Genomic DNA, 25614 nt, shown 5'->3' on the forward strand with positions numbered 1-25614 from the left:
AACGCTTAAAATACCAGCCCTAATTATTATTTTTATGTATATTCGTTCTTGCTCTTTGTATGCTTTCCCTTTTATTATTTCTCTTAAGCAGTTGTGATAAATGTGTAAACTGCATTTCATGTGTTGAGTGTATTATTAACTGAATAGTTATCAGTTTAGGGCCAATTACAGAGTTTGGTTTAAACAGAGAGTTTAAAGTATTGGTTGGTACTGTAGTATTAACTATTGAGAAAACATTTGAGAGTTTTGTGCACATTGTTTTGAGAAAACAAATTGCATGATTTGTAATTTTTTATTAAATTAACTAAAATGTACAATCTGTTGATCACTGTGTTAACTGTTTTGAGAACAGTGACCTGAGTTTAGAGATATGTGTCAAATCCATTGAGAAACAACTCTAATATGACTTATATGTCATATGTTTAAACATAGTTGAATTAAACATTTGTGATGATGAATTTACAATTTAATGTTTAAAATATATTTATTTACTTTAAATACATTGACATTAGTATGTTAGTCAACACATCAATAGCTGGGTTTCTAAAGTTGCGAATTTAACTTATGTGTAAAATTGGAATATTGCATAAAATATTTTCGAATAAGCACCGTTTCCATTTAGTGTGTCAAAGGGGAACAAAATTGTCACTTCCTGATAAACTGGCACGAAATATCACAAAGAAAACTAGAAGAAGCTACTGAATATTATCATTTTCACATATGAAACCAGTGAAAGCAGTCGTTACTTGCGAAGGTGGATGGCTGCTGGTTGGGAACAACTTAGATTTTGCTCGGGCCATTTCAAAATGACCATAACATTATAAAAGCTGTGCAACAAGATTTGTCCACTAGTTAGTCAGGTTATGCCGCCTCATAGCACAAAATCACAGGAATTTGTTATGCACATGGAGAATGCCTGTTATTTGCATTAATCCTTTTTCACACAAATCAAAAACCACCTCAAGCCAACATGACAACTTTTTTGCAAATAAAGTTTTTGTTTTTGTTTTTTCGAAATTTGGCTTTTCCATCACTCATTTCTGATGCGATACTTCAAAATGTGCATAAAAAAAAACAAAAAAAAACATGGTGATGGAAACAAAGCTAATGAGTGGACCTCTTTAATGATCTTAATGTCAAAATTGTCATGATTTAAAACATGACATAACTGTACTTTCAACTTTTAATTTGACGTTATTGCAAAGTGCACTTTTTAAAAGTCCACTTAAACCTGTTTAGAAACTTAGTCTGCCTTCTAATGCAATTAAGTGGCCTTTTATTTAATTAATATTACACTTCCAGATTTTAAAGTGAACATTTGTTCAATACAATTTGAACAATACAATTAAGTGCACTTTTCTTTCAAAAGGGATATGACTGCTATTTTGGACAGGTTTAAGTAGTCTGGAGTGGAAGCAGAGTTTTGGAAACACTGTTGTATTTTTGGGAAGTGAAAAAGGTGGGGTGTGTTTAAACGGTGTGGTTAGAAATCATCTTTTTAGTCATCATCCTCAGAGTTTGGTTTGGTGCCACTAGTGGTGCAGAAATGACACACTGCGGCTTTCAATTCTGTTAAACAACTCTGTGTTGACCAGCCATTATTTGGCAGCCATTTGTTTCAAGGCTTTTCTGGCCTAAAGGCATCCAGCGATTAGTCTCAGAGTGTGACAGAACACTCAAAGATTCATAGGCATAATTAAAATGTAAATGCCGAACATCCATTCCAGAAATGTCTAACCGGCTTTGAGTGAAGCGTCAGACCGTGGGCAGGGTGTTCAGCGCCTGGGACGTGGGTGTGAGCATTGAGCTTCAAATGTCCTCTACCCTTTTCCATTTTGTCATGAGCGTGTTTTTGGTTTACAAACACAGAGTGTGCCAAAGCATGATGGGAAATTTGACGGTGTTTCTGGGAGTGTTGTGTGTGAGTAACACTCATTGTCTCTTCTAGTGCACAGAGCGTCCCGTGTGACGTGAATTCGGAGCAAATGGCCAGGTTTTCCATGATCCAGCAGCATTCCAGAGGGGACAGACTCTATTGGACTCATTGCATTAAAAACACGGTTTCCTAGATACTGATTAAATCCAGATATTAGGTATTGGAATATTTGGGTATTTTCTGTATTTAATCAATGAGAGTGATTGAATGTGAATTTAATGCGTTTAGGCAAAATGATGATGTTTATTTTTTTTTTCGTTTTAATGGGAAACAGATGAGGTCTACAGAAAGTTCCAGTGCAGAAAGCCACTATTAGCGGTTTTGAGTGTGTTTGTCATGAAGGCTTATAAAAGCAAGTGACTTCAGTCAGGGTAGATGACATATAAAACTTGATATATCTTGAGAGGATTGGAGCAACAGCAAGCATGTGAAGTTATTGTTATGGCATCAAGACACATTTCAATCTGATCTAGATCAGACTTCTTATAATTGTTCCATTATTAATGTATAACTGCAATATGATTTAGACGTGTCGATGCCTTCTTTGTTAGTCCATTAGTCAGGACTGGCTCCCTGAATGAGAACTCCTTCTAAAATAAAAATATATCTGAAATGTAAAACCTCCTTTTTGAACATAGATGTAAGTGTGGTCTCTTTTTAAAGAAGAAAAGCAGGAGATTTGTGCTGCTGAGATTAAAGTTTAAGTTTAAGATTGAGGTTAGATTGAAGGTTTAAAATGCCCCATTATGGATTTTTGAAAATTACTTTTCATGCAGTGTGTAACACAGCTCTAAGTGAATGAAAACATCCTGCAAAGTTTTAAATCTGAAAGTGCACCGTGTATAAAGTTATTGTCTCTTAAAAGAAAGAATCTACTCTGAATCATTTAAACAATTCGTTTTTTTTAAAAAAAGAATTCCAAAACTGTTTCATGTTGACATCAACATGAAACATTAGCATATTGCCCGGCCACTTGTTGCACGCGTAGACCCGGGAAAACGTGATTTTCACGTTGGTCTGAATTAAAATGCTAATTCATTCTTTGCCACTGGGTGCCACATTTGGAGCTGTAAAAATAGCTGTTTCCCCAGTAATGCTGTACACAAAGCAGCACCGCACTCAAAAAAGGTGCTTTATCAGACATTACAGGCAAGATGAAATGGGAATTTAATCAACCAATTTGACCAATCACCACAGATTAGCATCAAACAAAGGAAGGGTTTGGAAAAAATCAATCGCTGAGCGAATCGTTTGGGAGTCATTGAGCAAATAAGGTAAAAATAAATGCATATTATAAGAATATTATAAGAATTCTTGATGGGGACTCCCAAAACCAAAATATTAACCTTTCATAACCAATTGTAGGGGCACTTTAAGTTTTCTGCCAATAAAATGTGCAGTGTTGTGTTGTGTATATATATATATGTATACACATATAAACACAACATATATATATATAAATATTTTCCTAAATATTTTTAAATCTAAATGGCTATAAAATCAAAACCATGTGTCTAACCAAGTTATGTTCCAAATTTGATGTTGATATCACAAACATCTGGATTCTATGAGATTTTGATCAGGTGCTTTACCAAAAATAGCCACTGGGTTATTTTTTTATGCATTACCACAAATTTCTTTATACATTTCTGTAACAGTATTACTATCATAAAATAGCACCAAAAATAGATTTTCAATGATATTAGATTGGTCAAGATTAAAAGACATTTTCATTATAAAATATTGTATTAAATTTCGTAATTTGACACTTGACACCATACATGTACTTTAAACTTTTAATTCAACATTATTACAAGAGGTTGCAAAGTAATAGCACTGAGGAGACTTCATTTTCATTTTAAATTGTGGACCAAACAGCTAAAACATATTTTAGTGTATTTTTAGAAACCAGTGTAAACGTCCAGTCACCCTTCTGAAGTCCATTATTCACATCCTTCACTGTTAGCATTACAGCTATCACGACCCCCACAGGCGTTTGTCAAGGACGAGCTGTGCTGGTTTAACTGCAGTGTAAATTAGACGGACCCGCTGAGGTTACGGTGACCACCCATGACATGAAGAGGATTACGCTACATTATCCCATCAAAGCACCGTCTTTAGTCTGAAGGAACAGCAGTCCAGTCAGAAGTAGCATGTGTGTGTGTGTGTGTGTGTGTGTGTGTGTGTGTGTGTGTGTGTGTGAAACATAGCAGACGTTTGGCTGATGAAATGGTTTTGATTAAGGGTGTGCCTGCTGGTAGAGCTGGTAGAGAACTTGCAATGTGTATTTTAAAAACTGGGAATAATGATGTTGGAAGCTAGTAAACTTCCGAACAGATGAAGGCTACAGATGATCTCACTGAAGAACAAGTTGTGAGTCTTCAAAACAGCAGATGGAAAGTCTGTTTGTGTGACTTTCTGTCAGTCCAACACATTCAAGTGTGACCGAGCTATCATGCGCCATTCAAAATTATCTGAATAATTATAAATGTATTTGTCTATTTGGAAAAAAAGTACATTTATTTATTATGAAATTCATAAAGAGGTTTATTTATTTGTTTAAGGTATTGTTATTGTTATAAATGAACAAATGAATGAATTAATAAGTGAATAATTAAACATACAAGCCTAAATGTAATTGCATTTTCATCATTATTTTTATTATTACTATCTTTTTATTATTATTATTATTTTATGTTGTACAGAAGCAAATTTCCCCCATGAAAGAAAAGGTAATTAAGACTTAGAGAAGAGAATATATTTGTGATTTAATTCACAAAAAAAGTTGTTTTAAAGTAATTATTATTATTATTATTATTATTATTATTATTATTATTATTATTATTATTATTATTATTATTATTAATTGGACACTTTTACATGGAAGTCCATTTCTGCCACAGAACAAAAAATAAATAAATAAATAAATAGGTGTTTTTTTTTTTTTATCTCACAATTCTGACTTTTTTTTCCAGAATTATTTATAAATCGAGTTTATATTCGGGCTAACATAACATTATATTGGTTTCTCCTCACACAGATGGATGCACACATATATTAGTTGTATTGTTGTTGCTGTACTCTTTTTCTCACCTCATAACCTCTCAAACATATCCAGCCAAGCTTCCAAATGAAAAAATGCTGTTTTGTCTGTTAATTCTGGCACACCTGTCTTGAAGCGCTGTAGAGCTCTGCCGCCCCAGAGGCCTGAATATTTCTGTGTCTTCTCATCTGCGACGGCATATTATCATGTGTCAGAGAGATGTGTGCTGTATGTCAGCAGAGCCCATGAATTTATTTTCATAAATGAATTGAATTGAGTTCAGTTGAGATGTAAGACGGGGCGAAGCAGCATCAGGGGTCTGTGAGTGTTTAAACAAAGAGTTCAGCAGCTTTTAAAGGGCCCATGAGCAAAAGGACTGTTCTTGCTCTTTTGAAATAAAGAGTTTCATGTGTTATGTAGATGTACTGTAGCCTACATTGTTAACAACGCAAAGCTCCTTCCCTAGTCCACAGGTTTTGATCCACTTCAAATGTTGACTACTGTATATACAGTATATATGTTTAGTACAGATGTTTAGTGCATGCTGTAAAGGTAGAACATGCCTTGCTTAACAGCCTGTTAGTTAATGGCAGTTATTGATTATTCCGTTAAATTAATCAGGAAGTCTGTTTCAGTGTTCAGTTTTTCTTCACATCCTAGCAATTATCTCCCACAGTCAGAGAGCTCGTGTGAGATCATGGATAACAAGACAAATAGCATTAGGACGTCTTAGCTCTTCTTGATCTTGTTCTTAAAGTAAGACTCTTAGATGCCAAAGGTTTTGAGTTTAGACCATTGTTAATTTAGAAAGACTTATGCTGGACAAAGGAAAATCAGACATGCAACCGCAACCCTGATCTGCTTTTGTGCAAGTTCACAAGGACAGTTCAATTCTTATCATATGTAGGTTAAAGAGGGATTGGTTTGTAGTGCTGGACTGAGTTTAGAAGCTGATGTGTTGGCTTGTGTTGCAGATTGAATTATGAGATTATTGCTTATTAGCAGTCATTGTTTTGGCTAGTTGGGAATCTCCTTTGCTTCCTTTGTACTCTGAATGTAATCCAGTGCTGGATGTGGTCGTACATTAGATTTGCAGGGTTGAGGGCTTAATGAGTTTAAGGATGTTTAAGTGAGGTTTGAAGTATTGGTTGGTGCAGTGTTGTGACTAAGACATGAGATGCTTTCTATTGAGTGTGAATTTACTGGAGCACAACTCCCCCTAGGGCATTTTCACAGAACTTTCTCTCTCATATATCCATTTCATTTCCATTTTTCCATTCTAAAGATGTAGTTCAGTCTAAAGGGCAGTTGAATGCAGTGAATTGACAATTTAAACACATTCAGCAGAAGTGGAAAGAGAAGCAAAATAAACCAGGAATTGACTGTACTCGCCCTGAAAACTCTTTCACTCACATCAGACCTTCAACAAACCACTTGATACATGTCATTTGACTTCCACACGATAAATGTTGCAGAATTTTTTCAAAGTTGTTAGGTAGAAATATGATGTACACATAAACTGAGAATAAGCTTAAAGTTTGCACAAACCCTTTTCTCAGCCCATTTAGCTTTAAATAGAGTAAAATAGAAAATTTTACAAGAAAAATAAATAAATAAATAAATAAATAAACAAATGCAGCGTGGGGCTTGATTGCATCTATTGGGAAACTATTGGATTGTAAATTTAGGCTTTACTATGGAAACTTTTTTGACTTTTTTTCTCAGGTCGCATGGTATAAACTCAGTATTGTAAAATCTAACTTGCAATTACATTAAAATAAGTCAAAATTGCAAGATATAAATCTGAATTTTTTTTCTCACAGTTCTGACATTTTTCCCACAATTGGGAGTTTATTTTATTAGTTTTTTTTCTCTCTCTCAAATCTGACTAATTTATTTTGAATTATGAGATTCAAAACCACAATCACAAATTTTGAAGTCCAATTCAAAAAAATAAATTAATTAATTAATAAATAAATAAATAAATAAATAAAAGACTATTTTCATACAATTTGAGGTTCATATCTCAAAATTCTTAGAAAAAAATTGAAAAATCCACATTTGAGAGTTTATTTTATTTAATTATTTTTTTATGTTTTTTTCCCCCTCTCAAATCTGACTAATTTGTTTTGCATTATGAGATTCAAAACCACAATCCCAAATTTTGAAGTCCAATTCTTTAAAAAAAAAGACTATTTTCATACAATTTGGGGTTCATATCTCAAAATTCTTAGAAAAAAGTCAGAATTTTGAGATAAAAATCACAATTCCCTTTTTTATTATTATTCAGTGGTGTAAACAAGCTCTCAACAAAAAATTTTTCCAATATAAACATTCTCGATGACAATCCAGTCCATTCGTCGGTTTATGTGAATTCTGATGATGCCTTGTTTGAAATTTGATTGTTTGTTGCACTCTGGAAAGAAGAAAGCACACATCAAATGTGTACTTGAAAAGCACAATTTCCAAATTCATCATCATTTCACTCTTCTTTTTAGTCTCAACTGAAGTATAAAGCAACCCAACGTGTGAAGCAGTGCTGTAACCAGTAGCAGACGAGGAATGACTCAGCAAGCTGAGCTAGAAAGTTTCTAAGGAAATATGAAGTCTGAGGTCTGAGCATAGAGACACACCGCTCATATCTAGGTCTGGATGTGCAAAGAGGACAGGACCGGTGGTTATAGCAGAGATTTAATCACACATTTCTAATTCAGATTTATCAGTGCTAAGCTAAACCAGTAAGAATGTCCCAAAAGACCTAATCTAGCCAAACACACTCCTATATATATATATATATATATATATATATACATATATATATATGCCTTTGCAATTTTTAAAATATTTTATTTAGTAGATCCATTTAAAAAATGATTATATTTGACCAAACTGTCTTTTATGTTTATATAGAGAGCCTCACAGCCGAATAAAAAAAAATAAACCAACACCTGTCATGTTTTCTGTAAGTCTCTAGAGAAAGCTTTGATGAAGCATTTAATAGATAGAAGTTGATGCATTCTGACAGTGAGGGAATAGCTCATTAAAATCAAGTGCAAATAATTCAACATTTCTTAACGTTTCAATGTCACTTTCAAAAACACTTGGAATTTTATTTATTTTTTATAAAATGTTTGTATTTTTTATTTTGTTAAATCAACTGAACTTCAGAGTTTAACACATGACACTCTCTCTCACACACACACACAAACACACACACCCACACACACCCACACACACCTGACTATGGAGATCTCACCAGATGATGAAGGATGCAAGCAATGCATTCAAAAAAATAATGAGCAGGGCTGACTGCAGGGGAGCTCCATGCTGCTTTTTTGCTGACTCATTGTTTTAGTTTGGCAGTCCATGCGCTGAGACAAAGAGCTATAGCAGCACATTAATTTCTCTAATTCTTCTCACTGCCTGCAGCCTATTGAGACCTTTTAAGACTATAGAGTTGATATTCACCCTAAATGAGAATGACTTCTAGATCTACCCTGAAGAGACCCATGCTGATCTCATCTGGGTTATCACATTAAACCTCAGAATGTGTGGAGGTACTACATATATATCAGCATTTCCACATTATGCTAATTAAGTTCTTATGTTTGAAGAATACTGTGTGTAGGTGCAATATGCTGTGAAATAGATGAACCATACACTTTTATTTATAGATGAAACAGGAGATGAGAAAATATAATTTGCCAGACTCGAACACAAGCCACTCATATCAGCATCAAGGCTTTCTGAGCATGTGTGTCAAAAATGTGGCTAGATCTGATAAACATCAAGTGTTTGTGGCTTTTTATTTCTTTATTCTTCAGATAGGATAGTGGAGAGATGACAAGAAAATATTGGGTAGAGAGAAGGGAGCAGGATCGGTATAGGACCTCTGGTCGCTGTGAGCACAGTTACAATGTATATGTCCACACACTCACCGCAAAGCTAAAGCACTGATGGGCTTTGAATCTTAATCCAAAAAAAAATGTCTCAAGGTTATGCATGTAACCATGGTTCCCTGAGGAAATAAGACGCTGCGTCGAAATGCTTTGGGTTTTACCTTCAGCGGACCATTCTATGAATCTCATGTGTAATCAGTCCAATGAATGGGTGAGACGTCACGGGCGGTGTGTCATAGTGACCAGGAAGCTTAAGACCATGTGAGGTGGATACACCAGCAGCTTCTGGGAAATGAAGGAAGCACTCGGAGGGATGCCGGAAGTATGGCAATGAGACACAGCATCTCGTTCCCTCTGGGAACCATAGTTACATGCATAACCTAGAGACGATCTCCTTCAGGAACTTTAGCTTCGTCGAAATGCTATGGGAACAAGTGTGCCCACACCACCAGACTTACAAATCCCTGCCTATTGTGGAAGAGCACAGCTAAAGCGAGAGAAAGGGAACCAGGAGAGGCACAGAATGCAGGTAAGAACCTGACAAAGTAAGTAGGTGGACATCTCACAGCATCCTAAAGGCCAACTTCTGAAAAAGTAAGCTTTAACCCACAAGGAAGAGGGGAGATCAGCAGACTCAAAGCTATGGAATAGCATCCCGATCCACCACTTAGCATAAGCTTCTCTGGACTGAGGGTAAGTGGGTCTCTCCCAAAAGACAGACCACTGAGAGGGGTGTGGTAGGCAGCTAGGGCCTCCACAGAAACCTTCAAGATGGATGCTTTCTCCAGACCTCCCGGGAGCAGAGTGATTGGGGGAAAGGTATTCAAACTAAGCCTCAGCCAAGTTTGTACCATGGCAGTCAGAGAGGAGCTGGATGCGTCAGAGATAGCCAGAGAGGACAATGCGATGTCTCCTGAGTTGCAAACAGGTCCATCTGAGCCTGGCCAAACAAGTAATAATAAAACGAAGTCTCCGAAACAGCTTTACCACCTCGGGGTAAAGCCTCCATTCCCCGGGCCTCAGCCCATGCCTCATCAGGATGTCTGCTCCCACATTGAGATGCCCAGGGATGTGAACTGCTCTCAGCAAGAGGAGTTTGCCCTGAGACGACACAAGAATCTGTTGCGCCAGCCTTTAAAGGAAGCAAAAACACAGATTTCCCTAGTGGTCGATGTAAGAGACCACTATTGTGTTGTCGTGTGCACCAACACATCTCTTAGGTCTGGGAGAAAGTGTTTCAATGTTAGAAATATTGCCAGCATCTCCAGGCTGTAGATATGCCACATGAGATGGCAACCACTTCACAGACTGCAGGCCGATTGGCCACTCATGACTGCTTCCCAACCGATGAGGGACGCATCCATGACTAGCGTTATACGGCAACAAGGAGCTCCCGGCACCGGACCATCAAAAATGCTAGCAAAAGTATTAAATTCAAGGCATCAACATTTGCTTTAGCATTAAAGCTGAGTGGATTGGAGCTCATATGCTAACTGGTAGACAGGTCTGGAAAGTAATTTACTAAAAAGTTTGCTTTCAATTTTGACAAAAATAAAATAAAAATGGTTTGAACATCCTGACAAAGCGTCAGACTCTAGTCTAGTCTCTATTAACATTAGCATTAAAGCTTTGGAGTTCATGTGCTAACTGTTAACCACATCTTTAAAAATACAATGTACTGAGGAGTTCTTGGATTTGCATTTTGACAACAAGATCCAGAAATATTTGTTAGAACATCTAAAATGCAGACAAAAGTCTCTCTCATGTCATCTGTTTTAGCATTAGCATTAAAGCACAATATATGGGAGCTCAAGAGCTAACCGTTACACCATGGCTCTGGAAATCTATATACTGGTGTATATTTGGCTTTACGTTAAGAGGCTCCAGAAATGTTTGTCTGAACAGCAAACGAAAACAAATGTTAGCCCCAAGTCGTCCACATCAGCATAAGCAGTAGCAGTGAGTATATGCATTACGGTTAGATCACTCCTCTGAGAACTTTCTGAGTATACATTTGCAGCTTGTGTATTGTGAAGATTTGTCTCGGTCACCTGGCCACATTCCCCGGTGGACTCCAGGAACCATAAAGATGCATTACAGCCCGTTGACTCTGTATCATGACACAGTAGGATTGGTGTTTTGGCACAGGTGGTTGAGGACAGTCACTCATGCATGTCAGTCAACTAATCATGAGCCGTGCTTTGCCAGCGACACGTGGTGCATGCATTCTTAACATGACATGATGATTGCCAAATGAGCACAGCCAGACAAAACACATTTAAAATGGCACATCCATCAATTCCAAGCTCAATCCCTTCCCTATTCCCGTGGGTTGAAGAGCTAAAATGAGGAAATGTCATAATATTTACAGAAGCAGGACGTATGTGTATGCTGGCATCATTTTAGCAACAGTTGCATATGTGAAGAGTCTGCAGCTATTTGCAATATTTGACAGCAGATTAAGTGTAATTTTATGCTAATGCCAGAGCTCCATAAATATCTGTTGGTTTTGCACATATAAGACTGGTGAAGCTGTGAGTATGCTGTATTGTTTGTATTGCAAGCTCCTCTCACCAGGTGGAAGAAATTGTGCATCTCATCCTTTTCTTCCCTCATGGGACCTAACTAGTCTGCAAATCCCCACGACGCCTGTCTGTAATGCTACTCAAGCCTCCGGCAATGTCCAGCAGCCTCCAGTAAATTAGCCAGGATCCCTGTGGCAGAAAGGACTCTGGGTTCAAAGAGGCCCTGTCTGAAATAGCGTGCTTGATGCGGACTTGCCATTTTATGGTGCATTTGTAAATGTATTAATCTGAAGAGAGTGAAAATCTGGGATTTTGGGACTTTGCTAACCTTCCAAATATTGTATAAGTAATAAGGAATTATTGAAGAACTAACAGGTGATTATTCATTAACACTTAACTCACTACTGTTAACTACTCAGGAAGATGTATTAATTAATCAGTGTTTAATACAATTTTATGATTGTGTAATTAGTTAATCAATAACTAATATATTCTGTATATTAGTTATTGATTAAGAATATATTCTATATTCTTCATAAACAAGTTGTGTCGTAAAGTTTATGATTACTTTTAGGTTTTTTTAGAGTGTTAGTTTGATTTGATGTTTTGATGAGTCAAAATGATGTAGCAATTATTATGTACTAATAGGTTCACTTTAGAATACTGTTTCAGGTTCTAAATAATTCCTGTGGAATTTTCTGATAATTCTTTATTAATTACTAATGGGTTCACTATAATTTCACTTTAGAATAGGCCTACTGATTCAGGTGCGAAATAAGCTTTTGCAGAATTATTTGATAATTATTTATTAATTACTAATTGGTTACCTGCATTTTCACTTTCCCTCAGTCCTTGCCTTACATACAGGAATTAAATTAATGGTAATGTGGTATATGCTGAGAAGGCACACATACAGTACTGTATATAAAATATAAAAACTAAGGTAAGTTACCGCAAGGCGTGGTGTTGTTCCAATCAGAAGACGATTTCTTACAAAACACACTCACAAAACAATTCACTGCAGAGGCAAAACCGCTATAAAATGTATTGCATTTATTAATATTGCATTACCACTACTACTACTAATAACATTTATATGAAAGGGTCTCAATTCAGTGTATTTGTGTATAACTGTTCATTAGTAGTTATTTCATAGTTATTTTTCTTGAACCTTAACTAGTAGATAATTAATAGTAATTTTTCTTCAGGAAGTATGACAGAATACATTAGCTATTGATTAGCTAACTGTTACTTAACACAATCATAAAATTGTATTAAATACTGATTAGTTAACAAATCTTCCTTAGTAATTGACAGTAGTGCGTTAAGTGTTAATGAAAAATTACCTGTTAGTTAATGAAAAAATTACCTGTCCTTTATTGTCAAAAATTGAACCTGTAAAAAATGTTTAGTACAACATGAACAACATGAAATGGCATTCACAACATGTAGCTTCTGAATTGTATTCCCATGTGAAACATTCAGTTTGAAATTGTGAAAAAGATACTTTTTATCCACCAGGATTTGACTGGATAATAATGGGATACAACATTATTGTTTGAGATTATTTTTCTCTGCCCAAAGGCCTTAATTACATCAGCAGAACTAAAAGTTTAAGAGTTTAAGGTTTGGCTGGTTATCATGGTGCATCTAGCCACTCATTGGTTCATTAGAATAGCATGCCTGAATTAATCTTCATAGAAAAACAACAAATTGTCATTGAAAAAGGTCCCTCTACCTACATTTTTAAAACTCCAAAAACCTATACATACAATTCACTGCAGTTTCCAGTTTGAAATCAACACTAAAAGTAGTAAAATACAACTAAATGTTATGTCTTTTCACATCAATTATGATCACGGGGCAGATTATTAATTAATAAAGACTTATTTTGTTTGGTTTCTAGCACAATGCTATTTTACAACCACAAAATACTTTTACCATAGTGCATGATTTGTAAACAAATTAATTTTGATGTTTGCATCACATAACCAGCTCCATTTGTTCGGAAGTGCACCCGGTATAGCATTAGACTTGTAATGTGCAGCATCCGGGTGGAAGTCCTGGTAAACATGAGTCACAATAAAAGAGCTCAAATACTTATAGAAGCCAGCTAAAATGTCATGGATGTTTCAGAAAATATGTTTTGATCTCATGGTTGTTTTTCTTAACACTATCTTTTAAAGTTTAGTGCAGGTGCTACGCGATTAACATTTCATGTTATATACCATTGTGTGATCTCATAGACATGTTGTGTGTGCGTCTTTCTCTACAGTGCTGTTGAGTTTACTCTCGGCTGGGGCTCAGACCGAGATGAAGCGGGTTGTCGGAGACAATGCCACATTGCCTTGTCATCACCAGTTCTGGCAGTCAAATGGACAAACACTGGACATCGAATGGCTCCTGCAGAAACCCAATGTTAAACAACGTGTGGTGAGAGATATTTAGCTTTTTATGCCCTCTCAAAATTTGTCTCGTCTTCACTCATAGTCTCTTGTTTATTTTATTTCAGTTTCACTTAGATTTTGTTTTCTGGACATGAGTTTTGTTTTCGCATCGATCCTTCTGATCTCCTTACAATCACCTTAAATGGTCTAAATATGTGCTTGTGAGGCGATCTTAGCCTTTCAGATACAAACCAGTGAATTTATTTTGAATGTTGACGTTTTATTCCCAGCAGCCTGGAGAAAATTTCCAGACAAATGACTTGCTACAGTATGTGGTTTGTTCAAGATAATGTGGTGTTAAACAAATTGTCAAAAAAAAAAAATAATACGTTATTTGGATATCTCACTTAAGACATTGAACTATTTATTTTGATGGTCCTCGACAGACATTCGACTTATTACAAATAAATTTGCAAGTACAAGTCAACTTATTCAACTAACCCTAACCTAACAGTCTACTAAAAATGACTGTTAACGCAGTTAAAATTGAATGTAGTAGACATACAGTAGTTGCAAAGTTACGTATAGTTAGTAGAATGTCTAAAGTGGACTATTGAAATTAAGTGACACCAAAAAAAAAATTCCGTAACCTTTTTTGGCAAGTTGTAGGACTACCGTTCAACTAATCTGGTTTATTTTTCAGTGTGTTTTAATGTGTTTTTCCTGTATTAGCAAAATATTCACATTTTGACAACAACAAAACAAATGGAGATATTATTATTAGGTCCCAAGCTTACTTGCATACCACAAACTGCATATATCACACATGCATGTGTGTAAATGTATGAAACGCTGTACATATATTGTTCTCAGTGAAACAATAACTTTCACAATTATGTTATAGTCCTCAAAAAACTGAGCAAAGTAAAAAGTTACCCCTTTATTAAAGATATGATTATGTTTGTCAGTACTATCATGTGGGAATCTCTCAGAACAACCTAACAACCACCCAAAACACCATAGCAACCACCTAGTTTTAACCGTCGTCTCTCTCAGTGATACAGCAGTCACAATGGCTGCCTTCATGGTTCCACAGTCTGAGGTTTGTGAGCAAAGTGCATCTCCCGTCCTATCACAGGTCTGAATCCGCTTTTTCTACACATCTCTCTTTGAAATACATACCCATCTGTATCAGTACACCTAACAGACGCTTCACCCATCTCTCTTCTCTCTCGCTCTAGCATAAACACATTCAGATAAGGGCTTTGTCTTATCTGCCTGAAGTGAAAATCTTTCGCTGTGAAACGAACATTATTTGAACACAGCTTTGAGTTTAGGTATCCGTTATGTATGAGAGCACCATAATTCATCAGGGGGAAGTCAATATGTGCCAGTCAGGCGATATACTTTCAGATGAATTTAATTATCTTATTGCGATAAGGCTTTTTATTCCCCCACATAAAAGACAGAGATATTTTTCTTTGTTTGAATGTCAAAGCAGATCTGTTCGTAATCAGCTGAGATTACATTTCAAAAGACAGAGAGGCCTAAAAAGAAACTCACATCAGAGTCTTTGAAGCCTATCTGATGGGTTGCCCATGACATGTAATATTTAACAGAAAGAGAACATTTGAGATGCCATTAATTAAAATCAAATGTCTGAAAATTTGATTAGGAATCAAACCGAGCCCCTGGCATAATGAATAAGTCATTCCTTTGTTCCACTGTTAAACCAGCCTGTGTAACTAGAAGTGTTCGGCTTGTCAACATGTAACTACAGCTTGTTTAGTAATGTGTAGTAGACTCTAAGGTCTTTTTCTTCTCAAGAACATTGTTGTTAATGGCAATGGGTCAAGGTTTATATGGTTAATGTGTCCCAGTTAACCCCTGCTGGTATGCCTTAACTACACCATATTTTCCACTAATGGCCTATTTTAAAGTAGACCTCTACTCACCAAAGGTGCATTTATTTGGTCAAACGGACATGAAAAACAGTAATATTGTTATTAAATGATTACAATTTAAAACTAGATGTAAAGTCAATGATGTTGACCTGAAAAAAGCCTGTAATGAAAGTTTAGATAGATAGATAGATAGATAGATAGATAGATAGATAGATAGATAGATAGATAGATAGATAGATAGATAGATAGATAGATAGACTAGACTCTTTCTTTGAAGGGAAGCCATAACCCATGACTCAGATGTTACTCGTGTTCAAGAAGATTATGCTAGAGAAGATTATTCTGCTGTCATTTGTAATCTACATAAATAAATATGACAAAGAGCATCATGTTATGACTGTCAATGATACGGAATGCATACAATAAGAATCACAAATGTTTTGGCAGAAATGCAAACAAATAGCGCATCAGAGATTTCTCTTGTCTGTCATGCTTTAGTGTGTGTGTGTGTGTGTGTGTGTGTGTGTGTGTGTGTGTGTGTGTGTGTGTGACGAGCAGCAATCGCAGACGGCTCTGGCAGGTGGACCCAACCGCAGGTCTGCTGATGTGTAGTGGCATCAGTGTTTAGTCCTTTACCCCAGGCATTCAGGAGGCTGTCACCGTCAAACTGTGTGTGAATGTGTGTGCTGGCAGCTGTGTTTGTGTACGACACATGGCAGTCGGTACAGGTAGAGGTTCTTATATTAGAAGTTGTTGCAAGGTACCAATCAGATAAAAAATAAAGAAACAACCAGTTCTGAAATTTTCTGTGGAAAATTAGAGTGCTTTCCAGTGCAAAGTTCCAATGCTGTTTTGCTGTGAGAAATTGCCATTAGAGCATTACCATAAATGTAGATGCCTCATTAGTGGCTGTTTCTATGGGCCGCAGTATGTAAGCAGTCTGCTGTATTAAAACGGTTAGCAGGTCTTTGAATACTTCTGTGAATACTCCAGATCAAGTTGACTTTGACTTGACTTTTTGACTTTGACTTGACAATCTTAGTAAATAACTGTAATAGACTGATTACATGTAATCTGGATTATGTAATCACATTACAAAAATTACTATGAGTTTGTGCTGTGTTTTCAGTGTTTTCAGCATGTTGCAGTTTGTGCATTTTGCGTGGGTTTTAGGGGGTTTGGATTAGACATTTTTTGTGTGTTCCTTATGTATTCTGAGTGTTTTGAATGTTGATATGTGGCCACTACAGTTGCTAGGTCATTGTTAGTTGGGTTGTAGTTTTGATCTGTTTAGTTTAGCTTGTTGATATGTGGCTGCTAGTGCTGTTAGGTCATTGCTATGGTGTTTTAGGTTGATATCAATGAGTTGATATGCATTTCTGACGTGTTTTAAGTGATTTTAGCATGATTTTGTTGTTGTTTTTGTGGGTGGTTGCTTGTTCGCCGAAGGCAAACCCCACCCCAGGTTTCTATGATATTCAAGTTTCTAGTTATTTTTGTTGTTGTTAGTTTGATTTTCTGTGTCAATTAAACCATAAAATCATAAGTCTGATGAACTAATAAAGCCCCTTTCCTAAAGTATTATATATGTAGCTCTATCACAAACGCCAAACGACAAGTTACGAGCCACAGTTTCATAATTAGGGTTAAGAGTTTAGTATGCTTTCCTACTGTACTACTAGTCGACGATTTTTGCTTTCATTATAGACCTAAATCAGAGTAGATATAGTCATATATCATTTGACATGGATGAAAATAATGTTGTGATGGATTGAATCATTTGTTTTTTTTTTTTTACAGTTTTTCCACTAGAACTTTGTGGAGGGATCAATGTTTTTATCAGCAATCGATGCATCTTTTTTTTTACTAGGGGTATTTGTATCCAGCTGGGCTATTTTATTAGTCTGATTACACTGATTATTTCATCTATATTTATATGAATGCTCTGTCTCTCTCATTTCAGATCATCACATTCTTCAACAACGAGGTCTACACTAACGACAACCATGCCAGTCGTCTGTCCTTTGCGGGCGACTACCTGAATGGAGATGCCTCTCTCCTGATCAGTGATCTGCAGCTGACCGACTCTGGAGAATACCATTGTAAGGTCAAGACTGGCGGCAAATACCACTGGAGCCAAGTCAACCTCATTGTGCTGGGTAAGACTCATCTTCCTGGAATCAGTGTCCAGTCGTTTCCTCAATCAGCCAGCCTCGCTGTGATTTGATTTGATCATTCAGATTACAAAATTTGGCCATTATTGACGTAATCTAGAAATATGATTGGTTGCATTCACTGGCCAGACATCAGCTCTGGTGATGCTTGCTTCACTTTGGACGGTAAATGGAGAGGATGTTAATTTGAAATGGTGGGATGAGGGAACATTGATTGAGCTCTATCTCTTAAAAACAGAAGAGACAGAAATAAGAGCTTATGTGATTTCTCTTCTTCTAGCAAAACAGTTTACTGTCTTCCCAAATGAGGTTCAGATGAGCGTCTTATGATTTGATATTTTGCTATGTCTGGTTTCCATTATTAGACCGCAGGGTTTCCAAGCCGTCATTCAAGTGCAGTATCTCTGACACTACAGCACTCTGCCAAGAGAAGAACTGGAAAGAAACATGTTTCTTTTTATTTAGCCTCATCTCTATTATATGCTCTTGGTGCATAGTTCCTATTTTCAGGGACTCGCAGCTTACAGTATGCCGAGAAGTCTGAAGTTGTATATCATGTCTTAATTTTATTTCCTAAGTCATTTTATTAACAGATAAGTAGGCTAGCCACAGAGGGACACGATATTGGCGAAAAGTTGAAAGAAAGAGAGAAAGAAATGGGAGGATGGATTGTTGTAAATCCAACCTCCACCCCAGAGTTTCTCTCATTTATTAACATATCACTGAAGATTAGCTCAATACTGCCTTCCCATAATCCCCCTTCTCCACTCCCTGTCTCTCTCTCTGCTCTTCTTCCTCTTTCCTCTCCGTCACTCTATAAACACATTACAGAGAGCTAGTGTTCACATTATTGTTGTTTTCAACCTGTATTTTGCCAGTTTATCGGAATTTGCAGTTCAGAACAGACAGGAAATGATCACGTTAGGGTTGCATCAGTTGTTCCTAAGTTCTTAATTTAAATAGACACACCAGAGGCTTAGTAACTAGAGTTGGGTTACTTGGACTTGGACTGAAATTATGAAGGAACTCTGATTTGGATGCACTCAGGTAAACTTGGCATTGAAAATCTGTAAAGAATTTACATGAAACACATGAAAAGTAAGTATCAACATAAAATTAAGATAACAAGACATTAAAGGGTTGGTTCACCCAAATAGCAAAATTATGTCATTAATAACTTACCCTTATGTTGTTCCAAACCTGTAAGACCTCCGTTTATCTTTGGAACACAGTTTAAGATATTTTAGATTTAGTCCGAGAGCTCTCAGTCCCTCCATTGAAGCTGTGTGTACGGTATACTGTCCATGTCCAGAAAGGTAAGAAAAACATCATCAAAGTAGTCCATGTGACATCAGAGGGTCAGTTAGAATTTTTTGAAGCATCGAAAATACATTTTGGTCCAAAACTAGCAAAACTACAACTTTATTCAGCATTGTCTTCTCTTCCGTTTCTGTTGTGATAGAGTTCAAAACAAAGCAGTTTGTGATATCCGGTATCATTTCAGTTGGAGTCCATCTGCATGTCCATTGATTTTCAATATGGAGCTGTAGCTGTGAAAATTCTTGTTTGTTGATCATTTTATGAGATAAGGACCGCATTCTACAAGAGTAAAGCTATTTCAGGTGCCAATCAGATTTGCAAAAATAGTGACTTTTTCTTATCATACAGTCCACAGAATCCATGCATTGTTATTTTACTGTCTTCTTGTGAACAACAAAACAGGGCAACATCACTATATTAAATCATCCTGACCAGTGTTATTTTAGCATCACTGAGATACTGTTATAGATTTATTTATTTATTTTATTTTATTTTTAATCAGTTTACATTTTTGTATTTTCTGTTTTTATTTTTTGTTTCAGTCAAAGTTTTAGTAAATTTGTTGAGGTTTAAACAAAAATAATTATTACAATGTGTTTATATATGTCTACATATGTTTTATTAATAGTTATTTCTGTTTTAGTTATTTTAGTACACAAAGTTAAACTAAATGAAAATGTTGAACTGAAATAATATAAGTTAAAGTTAGTTTTATACTGTATTTTGTGTTTTAAGTTATGGTGTAATGTAAAATGTGATAAATTGCCTAGTAACATATTACATATGTGATGATATTTGAATTTAAAAAAGAACTTAAAAATGCACTGCACCCTATACACTGCAGTATATGGAGTGTTTCTGTTCAGGTGGCTAAAGCATCTGCCTGTTCATAAATAGATTTGCTCTGCTAGAACAAAACATCTGACGATATATTGACTGTGAAACCTCCATATTTTTATGTCCATGTAGATAAAATAATGTTTATGCTGTGGACCCAAGACAAACAAATATACACTGAACTGGGACCTGTGCTCTTTTGGTGTGTTTATAGAGAGGGTCAGTAGGGCCAAAAGGGGCCACAGAGGTCCACAGCTTGTCTCTTAACTGCCATTCAGCCTCCAGACAAATCCCTCTGGACAGCCCTGTCTAACTGACCCCAGAACAGTTTAGAGCAGTGCTGTGGTAAGCAGGATGCCAGTGGGGCTGGTCTGAGGTCAATTGGTAACTGTTGTGAGGCAGCGATATCTTTAATTTGGCTTCTGTGTTGATTCTGATGTGCTGTGTGAGGTCAGCAGGGAGATCAAAACAGCCAGTGTGCAGGACAACAAATACTGACCCCTGCCTCCCCAAATGTCACAATTCAGACTCATTGCCTCTTTGAAACTGATTTCCCTCCAAAAATGCCAGTGTGCTGTGTTTGCAGGTTTTAGTTTCATCTGAAATTTTGAAATACTGCTTCAACGTCTCAAACTATATATTGTTTGACATTATATACACAAACAGTATATTAGCAAAAAACAGAACAAACAAAAAACTGACTCTTTATTGTTAAATACATCTAAATGTATTTAAACCTGTAACTAAATGCTAGTTGGTTCACAGCCACAAAGTGGTCCTTGAAGTTCAGTGTTATGCCAATGAAAACGAAATTTAAAATGCCATAATAAGCTGCTTTGGATATAAATATTAAATGACTAATTAGTAAACTTGACATTAATATTTTCTCGTTCACAGTGAAGCCGTCTAAACCTCGCTGCTGGATGGAGGGCCGGCTTCTGGAGGGCAGTGATGTGAAACTGAGCTGTAAGTCTTCAGACGGATCCGACCCTATTCACTACAAATGGGAGAGAGTTCTGGATAAGGGCAAGAGCGTGGGAAAACTGCCTACCCTCGCACTCATCGGTGAGTCAAACACCCCAAAGCCTGGCAGGCGAGACTAGAGCGTATCATAATTTATTCTGGTCTGTACAGTTCCTTGCTGCTGACTGTCTCAAACAATGAAAGATCTGATGCTGTGGACTTCACACACTTTAGCGCATCGAGTAGTTTTTTCACATGATTGTTACAGATTAAGCCTGACCTTAAAAATGACTAAACAATGTCTCAACTACATAATAAAATACAGCAAAAAAGATGTTCAACAGACTTTGACATTTATTACATTAGAATTCGGTTTCATTGGGTTCTGCTTGGGAAAACAAAACAACAAAAGTGCAAGACAAGACAAGAGCTAGACAAATTCGAGTTTAACATGGCTTTGCAGATAGGAAAGAGTAATGCGCTGATTTCTCCTGCTGACACCAGATCATCAGAGCCGCATATTGTTTTACAATCTATTTAGCCGTTTGCAGTCAGTGCTGCAGACCTTCACCCAAACTCAACAATTAACCAGCCTCATCAATGACCACCTGCTCACTCTAATCAGCTTTCTTTGCCTGATAAACACTCCCCCCCCCCAGAATTCACAGCAGACAGTTGATGAGAGAGAGGAATTATGGGACAGGGATTCAGGGATGAAGAGGAGGTGTTAGATCTTGGAAGAGTGAATGATCCCAGCGTCTCGAATCGCTCCGGCTGACAAACGCTTCTCAGCTGAAAACACACGTGAGGCTCTCAGTTCTCAGGACACGAGTGCTTTCTCACCGGCTACAGGAAAACATTTACTGTTCATCTCATCCGCTAGAGTTCAGCAGAACCATGAATCAGCTTGACACACTCAAACATTAGTTCATTCACTGCACTGGGCTTGCTCTCACTTCACTCCCTGATTGAAACACTCTGTTTGATTGGAGCCTGTAAAGTAGTGTGGTAAAGGAAGTAGTAAAAGACGGGTAACACTGCTAATGCTGTTTTGTAGCTTCAGCACTGAAGAGTTACTTATATCATAATCCTGCTTCATCAGCATTGTGTCCCAGTTTATTGATGAATTGACAAAACGTCCACTTAATTACTTTGCTAGATTTGAGTAGTTGAGTTTCAGCTCATATATATAAATTGCTTTCTATTTGCAGATCTGAAGAACCCAGAGATCGTGACCTTGAGGAACTTGACGCAGGACAGCTCCGGGGTCTACAAGTGCACCGCCAGCAACGATGTAGGAGAGGAGAACTGTATCATCGAGGTCACAATGCAATGTGAGTTTTGCTCTGAGGTCAGCCTGTTCCCCGAGCCACAGACGGCTGTAATTAGTGTGAATGTTATGATACTCTGATCTCGAATCAGTCGGTGGTGGTGCTTTGAGCTTGGAGCTACAGCCTCAGTCTGATTGATGGAGGCTGTTTCCACACTGCAGAGAGCTGCCTTTTATTATGGGGATCATGGGTATGACAGCAGTGCTTTGTCATACACAGCTTAAATTTTTGTGCTCATTTATTTAAAATGTATCTTTAAAAATAATTTTAAAAGGTAATTGTAACTTTTTATCTCAGAAAAATTGTGACCTTTTTTTTTTTTTGTAATTATGGGGCCTATTTTAATGATCTAAGCTGATGATCTAAAGCGCAAGGTGCAGGTGCACTTAGGGCATGTCCGAATTCACTTTTTCTAGTTTAATGACGGGAAATACTATCGGCACATGGTTTAAAAAGGTTGTTCCTATTCTCTTAATGAGTAATGGATGTGTTTTGGGCATAACATGCAATAAATGAATCAGAGTCTCATCTCCCATTCCATTTAAGAGCCAGTGTCATAATGCATAGTCATTGCACGTATCAGAATAAGGCTATCTATTTGCTCGCTCACGAGCAGCTCTGATTCCTCTCTGAAGACGTGCTCAGTCTTTGCGCTTGCAAATTCCGTCGCGTAAACAGCGAATCCGCCATGGTGCAAGCGCAAAGACTGAGCACGTCTTCAGAGAGGAAACAGAGCTGTGCGAGCAAATAGATAGCCTTATTCTGATACGTGCAATGACTATCCATTATGACATGTAGGCATTTTTATATTTATGTTGCCTACACAATAATAATCTTTTATATTGTAATCAATTAATTAAAAATGTTGACTTTGCCTCCTTTCCTCTCTCTCTCTCTCTCTCTTTCTCTCTCTATCACACACACACACAAACACACACACACACACACACACACACACACACACACACACACACACACACACACACACACACTTTCATTGAGCACTGGGATCTTAAGAAAGCCAGAGTGGGGCTATTTGTCATCAGTCAAACATTTGCTCAAACAGCCATCCTTCAGTGTTTGTGTGTAATAGTTTTGGAAGAGGCAGAAGAATTTAATGCTCACCAGAGGAAAAGATAAAGAGAGTTATATAAACACTTGACAACTGTACTGCACTTAGGCTTTGTGCTAGTCTTTCTTAACACAGGAAATAAAAATAAATTATGTGAAAGAGGCATTTTGCAGTTGTGGCTTGCAAAGTTTAATTTGGGACTGCCTAATTTAGTTTCACTCGTAAGATATCTCATGAGAACACTAATAATGTATAACTACCATATGGGCTCCCCTGCTAATATAACGTTTAAACAGTGAACAAATCAAAAGCTCTGTGTCAAACAAAAATAAAAGGCTCTTAAAGATGCCCTCAGTAAATTTTATTTATGTAGTTCTGGCCGATATGACAGTGATCTTATACTGACACGCAGCGGCATAAATTTAGAAGCTGAAGTTTCTAGGTACTGTAGAAATGAGCTATAAGTAGTCAGGTATGATTCCTTAATTAATCAATCAAAGTAAGCAATCTCTGTGGAAAAAAGTAAAACTTTGTAATTAAGTCCCCTGAATTGTATTAACTCAAATGTATATACAATATAGCAATCAATTATTATTGTTTGATAATATTAGAAAATCTTTATAAACAACTAGGAAAAGTATTACCAAAAAATGATGTTATTAGTCTTATAATATGACTGGGGGTTTCATCTCATATGAGAGGAAATTATTTAAACGTTTCTAATAAGATTAAAAATAATTAAATGCACTTTTAAGTGCTAATAATACGTTATATTATTATGTTATATTTAACATATTAATATGTTATATTTTGGGTAATATTTGTTATTGATTGATTGATTGCATGTCAAACAGATGTTATTTGTCGTTTACTTCAAACACATATTTTGAGAGCCAAGCTGGTGTACAAATGATTCATATACATGTGCATTGATTTAAAACAAACAATGGAATGAGATTTTTTTATAATAAACTGATTACTTACAGAAAAAATAAAAAAAAACAAATTTCCCTGATTTGTAATTTGACTGGGTTTTTTTTTGTGTACATAACTGAATTGAAGTTTGTTTCTGCCACAAAAATAAATAGATAAAATTAAATAAACAAAAATAATCAAATAGAATTGTGGGATAAAAGTTGCCTTTTTTTTCATTCAGAAACAAGCTTTGAAAGAATACACAATATTAGAATTTTCTCATGTGGCTTTTGCACCCTGCTGTAAATAACTATAATTATTTCATTTAGTATTGTACTTGTCCTCATATGAAGATTTGATGTGATGTAATGAAGCGTGACAGATGTGCTGCTGTGTGCAGATGTGCGGGGCATGGGTGTGGTGGCTGGAGCCGTGGTTGGTGTTTTATTCGGTGTTTTGATCCTCATTCTCATCATCTGGCTGGTCTTCCGCAAGAAAGAGAAGAAGAAATATGAGGAGGAGGAGACGCCTAATGAGATCAGGTGAGATCTCAGTATTGATCGTGTTCTCATATACAGTATTCACTTTAACTCTTAATATTCCTGCAGCAGAGACTGTGACTGTGTTTTTGGGTTCACGGTACACTCCTCATGTTTTCTTCAGGACAATCTTCATAATACATCAGACAGCTGTTTTTCAGGTCTATAGTGACAGAACTGCACTGTTTGTGTTCACATCAACAGTGCAGCCACAAACCACGCCTGTACTGTATCTCTGAATTATGCACAGACAAACATACGGGGAGCGTTCCTGTTCACGTTGAGTGTCATGCCACAGAAGGATCTCCCGCTATGTTCAGTTGTGGAGTATTATCCAAGTTTAGCATGTTTAGCACATTTATTTATTTATCATTGTTTTAATTATAAAGAAAACTATATGCTATTTATAATTCTTTCTTTTATTATAAAAAGGTTTAATAAAGATACAAACAGAGCAAACAGTGCCTAAGGTGTTCCTATTAGAGTTATATAAAGTAAACATAAAATCAAAATTCAAAAACATTTAAATATAAAATTAAACTACAGATACTATATAAAGAAATAAAGACTTCATTTATTAACTTAGTTAGTTATAAATTTATGTGAAATGGTGGCAGTGGTGGTCCAGATTACAATTCTAGGCTACTTCTATTTATTTATTTATTGATATTAGTTATGTCAAATAATGCAGTTAATCGCATCCAAAATAATAGTTTTTGTTTACATAATATATGTCTGTGTGTTATGTATATTTTTATGTATATATAAA

The 25614-nt window shown here is 36.4% G+C and overlaps 1 protein-coding gene across 1 annotated transcript in view; it reads left to right on the forward strand.

The window, feature by feature from the left end:
• The window catches only part of LOC132101212 (CXADR-like membrane protein), an 85050-nt gene that overhangs the window by 57986 nt on the left and 1450 nt on the right, over positions 1–25614 (forward strand). The window contains exons 2-6 of the mRNA XM_059505963.1: positions 13679–13836; positions 17658–17853; positions 20923–21090; positions 22200–22322; positions 24707–24848. Of these exons, the coding sequence (XP_059361946.1) occupies positions 13679–13836; positions 17658–17853; positions 20923–21090; positions 22200–22322; positions 24707–24848 (787 nt within the window). The remainder of the gene's footprint in view (positions 1–13678; positions 13837–17657; positions 17854–20922; positions 21091–22199; positions 22323–24706; positions 24849–25614) is intronic.

This window comes from Carassius carassius, chromosome 23, assembly GCF_963082965.1.
Source record: "Carassius carassius chromosome 23, fCarCar2.1, whole genome shotgun sequence".
Classification (NCBI taxonomy): domain Eukaryota; kingdom Metazoa; phylum Chordata; class Actinopteri; order Cypriniformes; family Cyprinidae; genus Carassius; species Carassius carassius.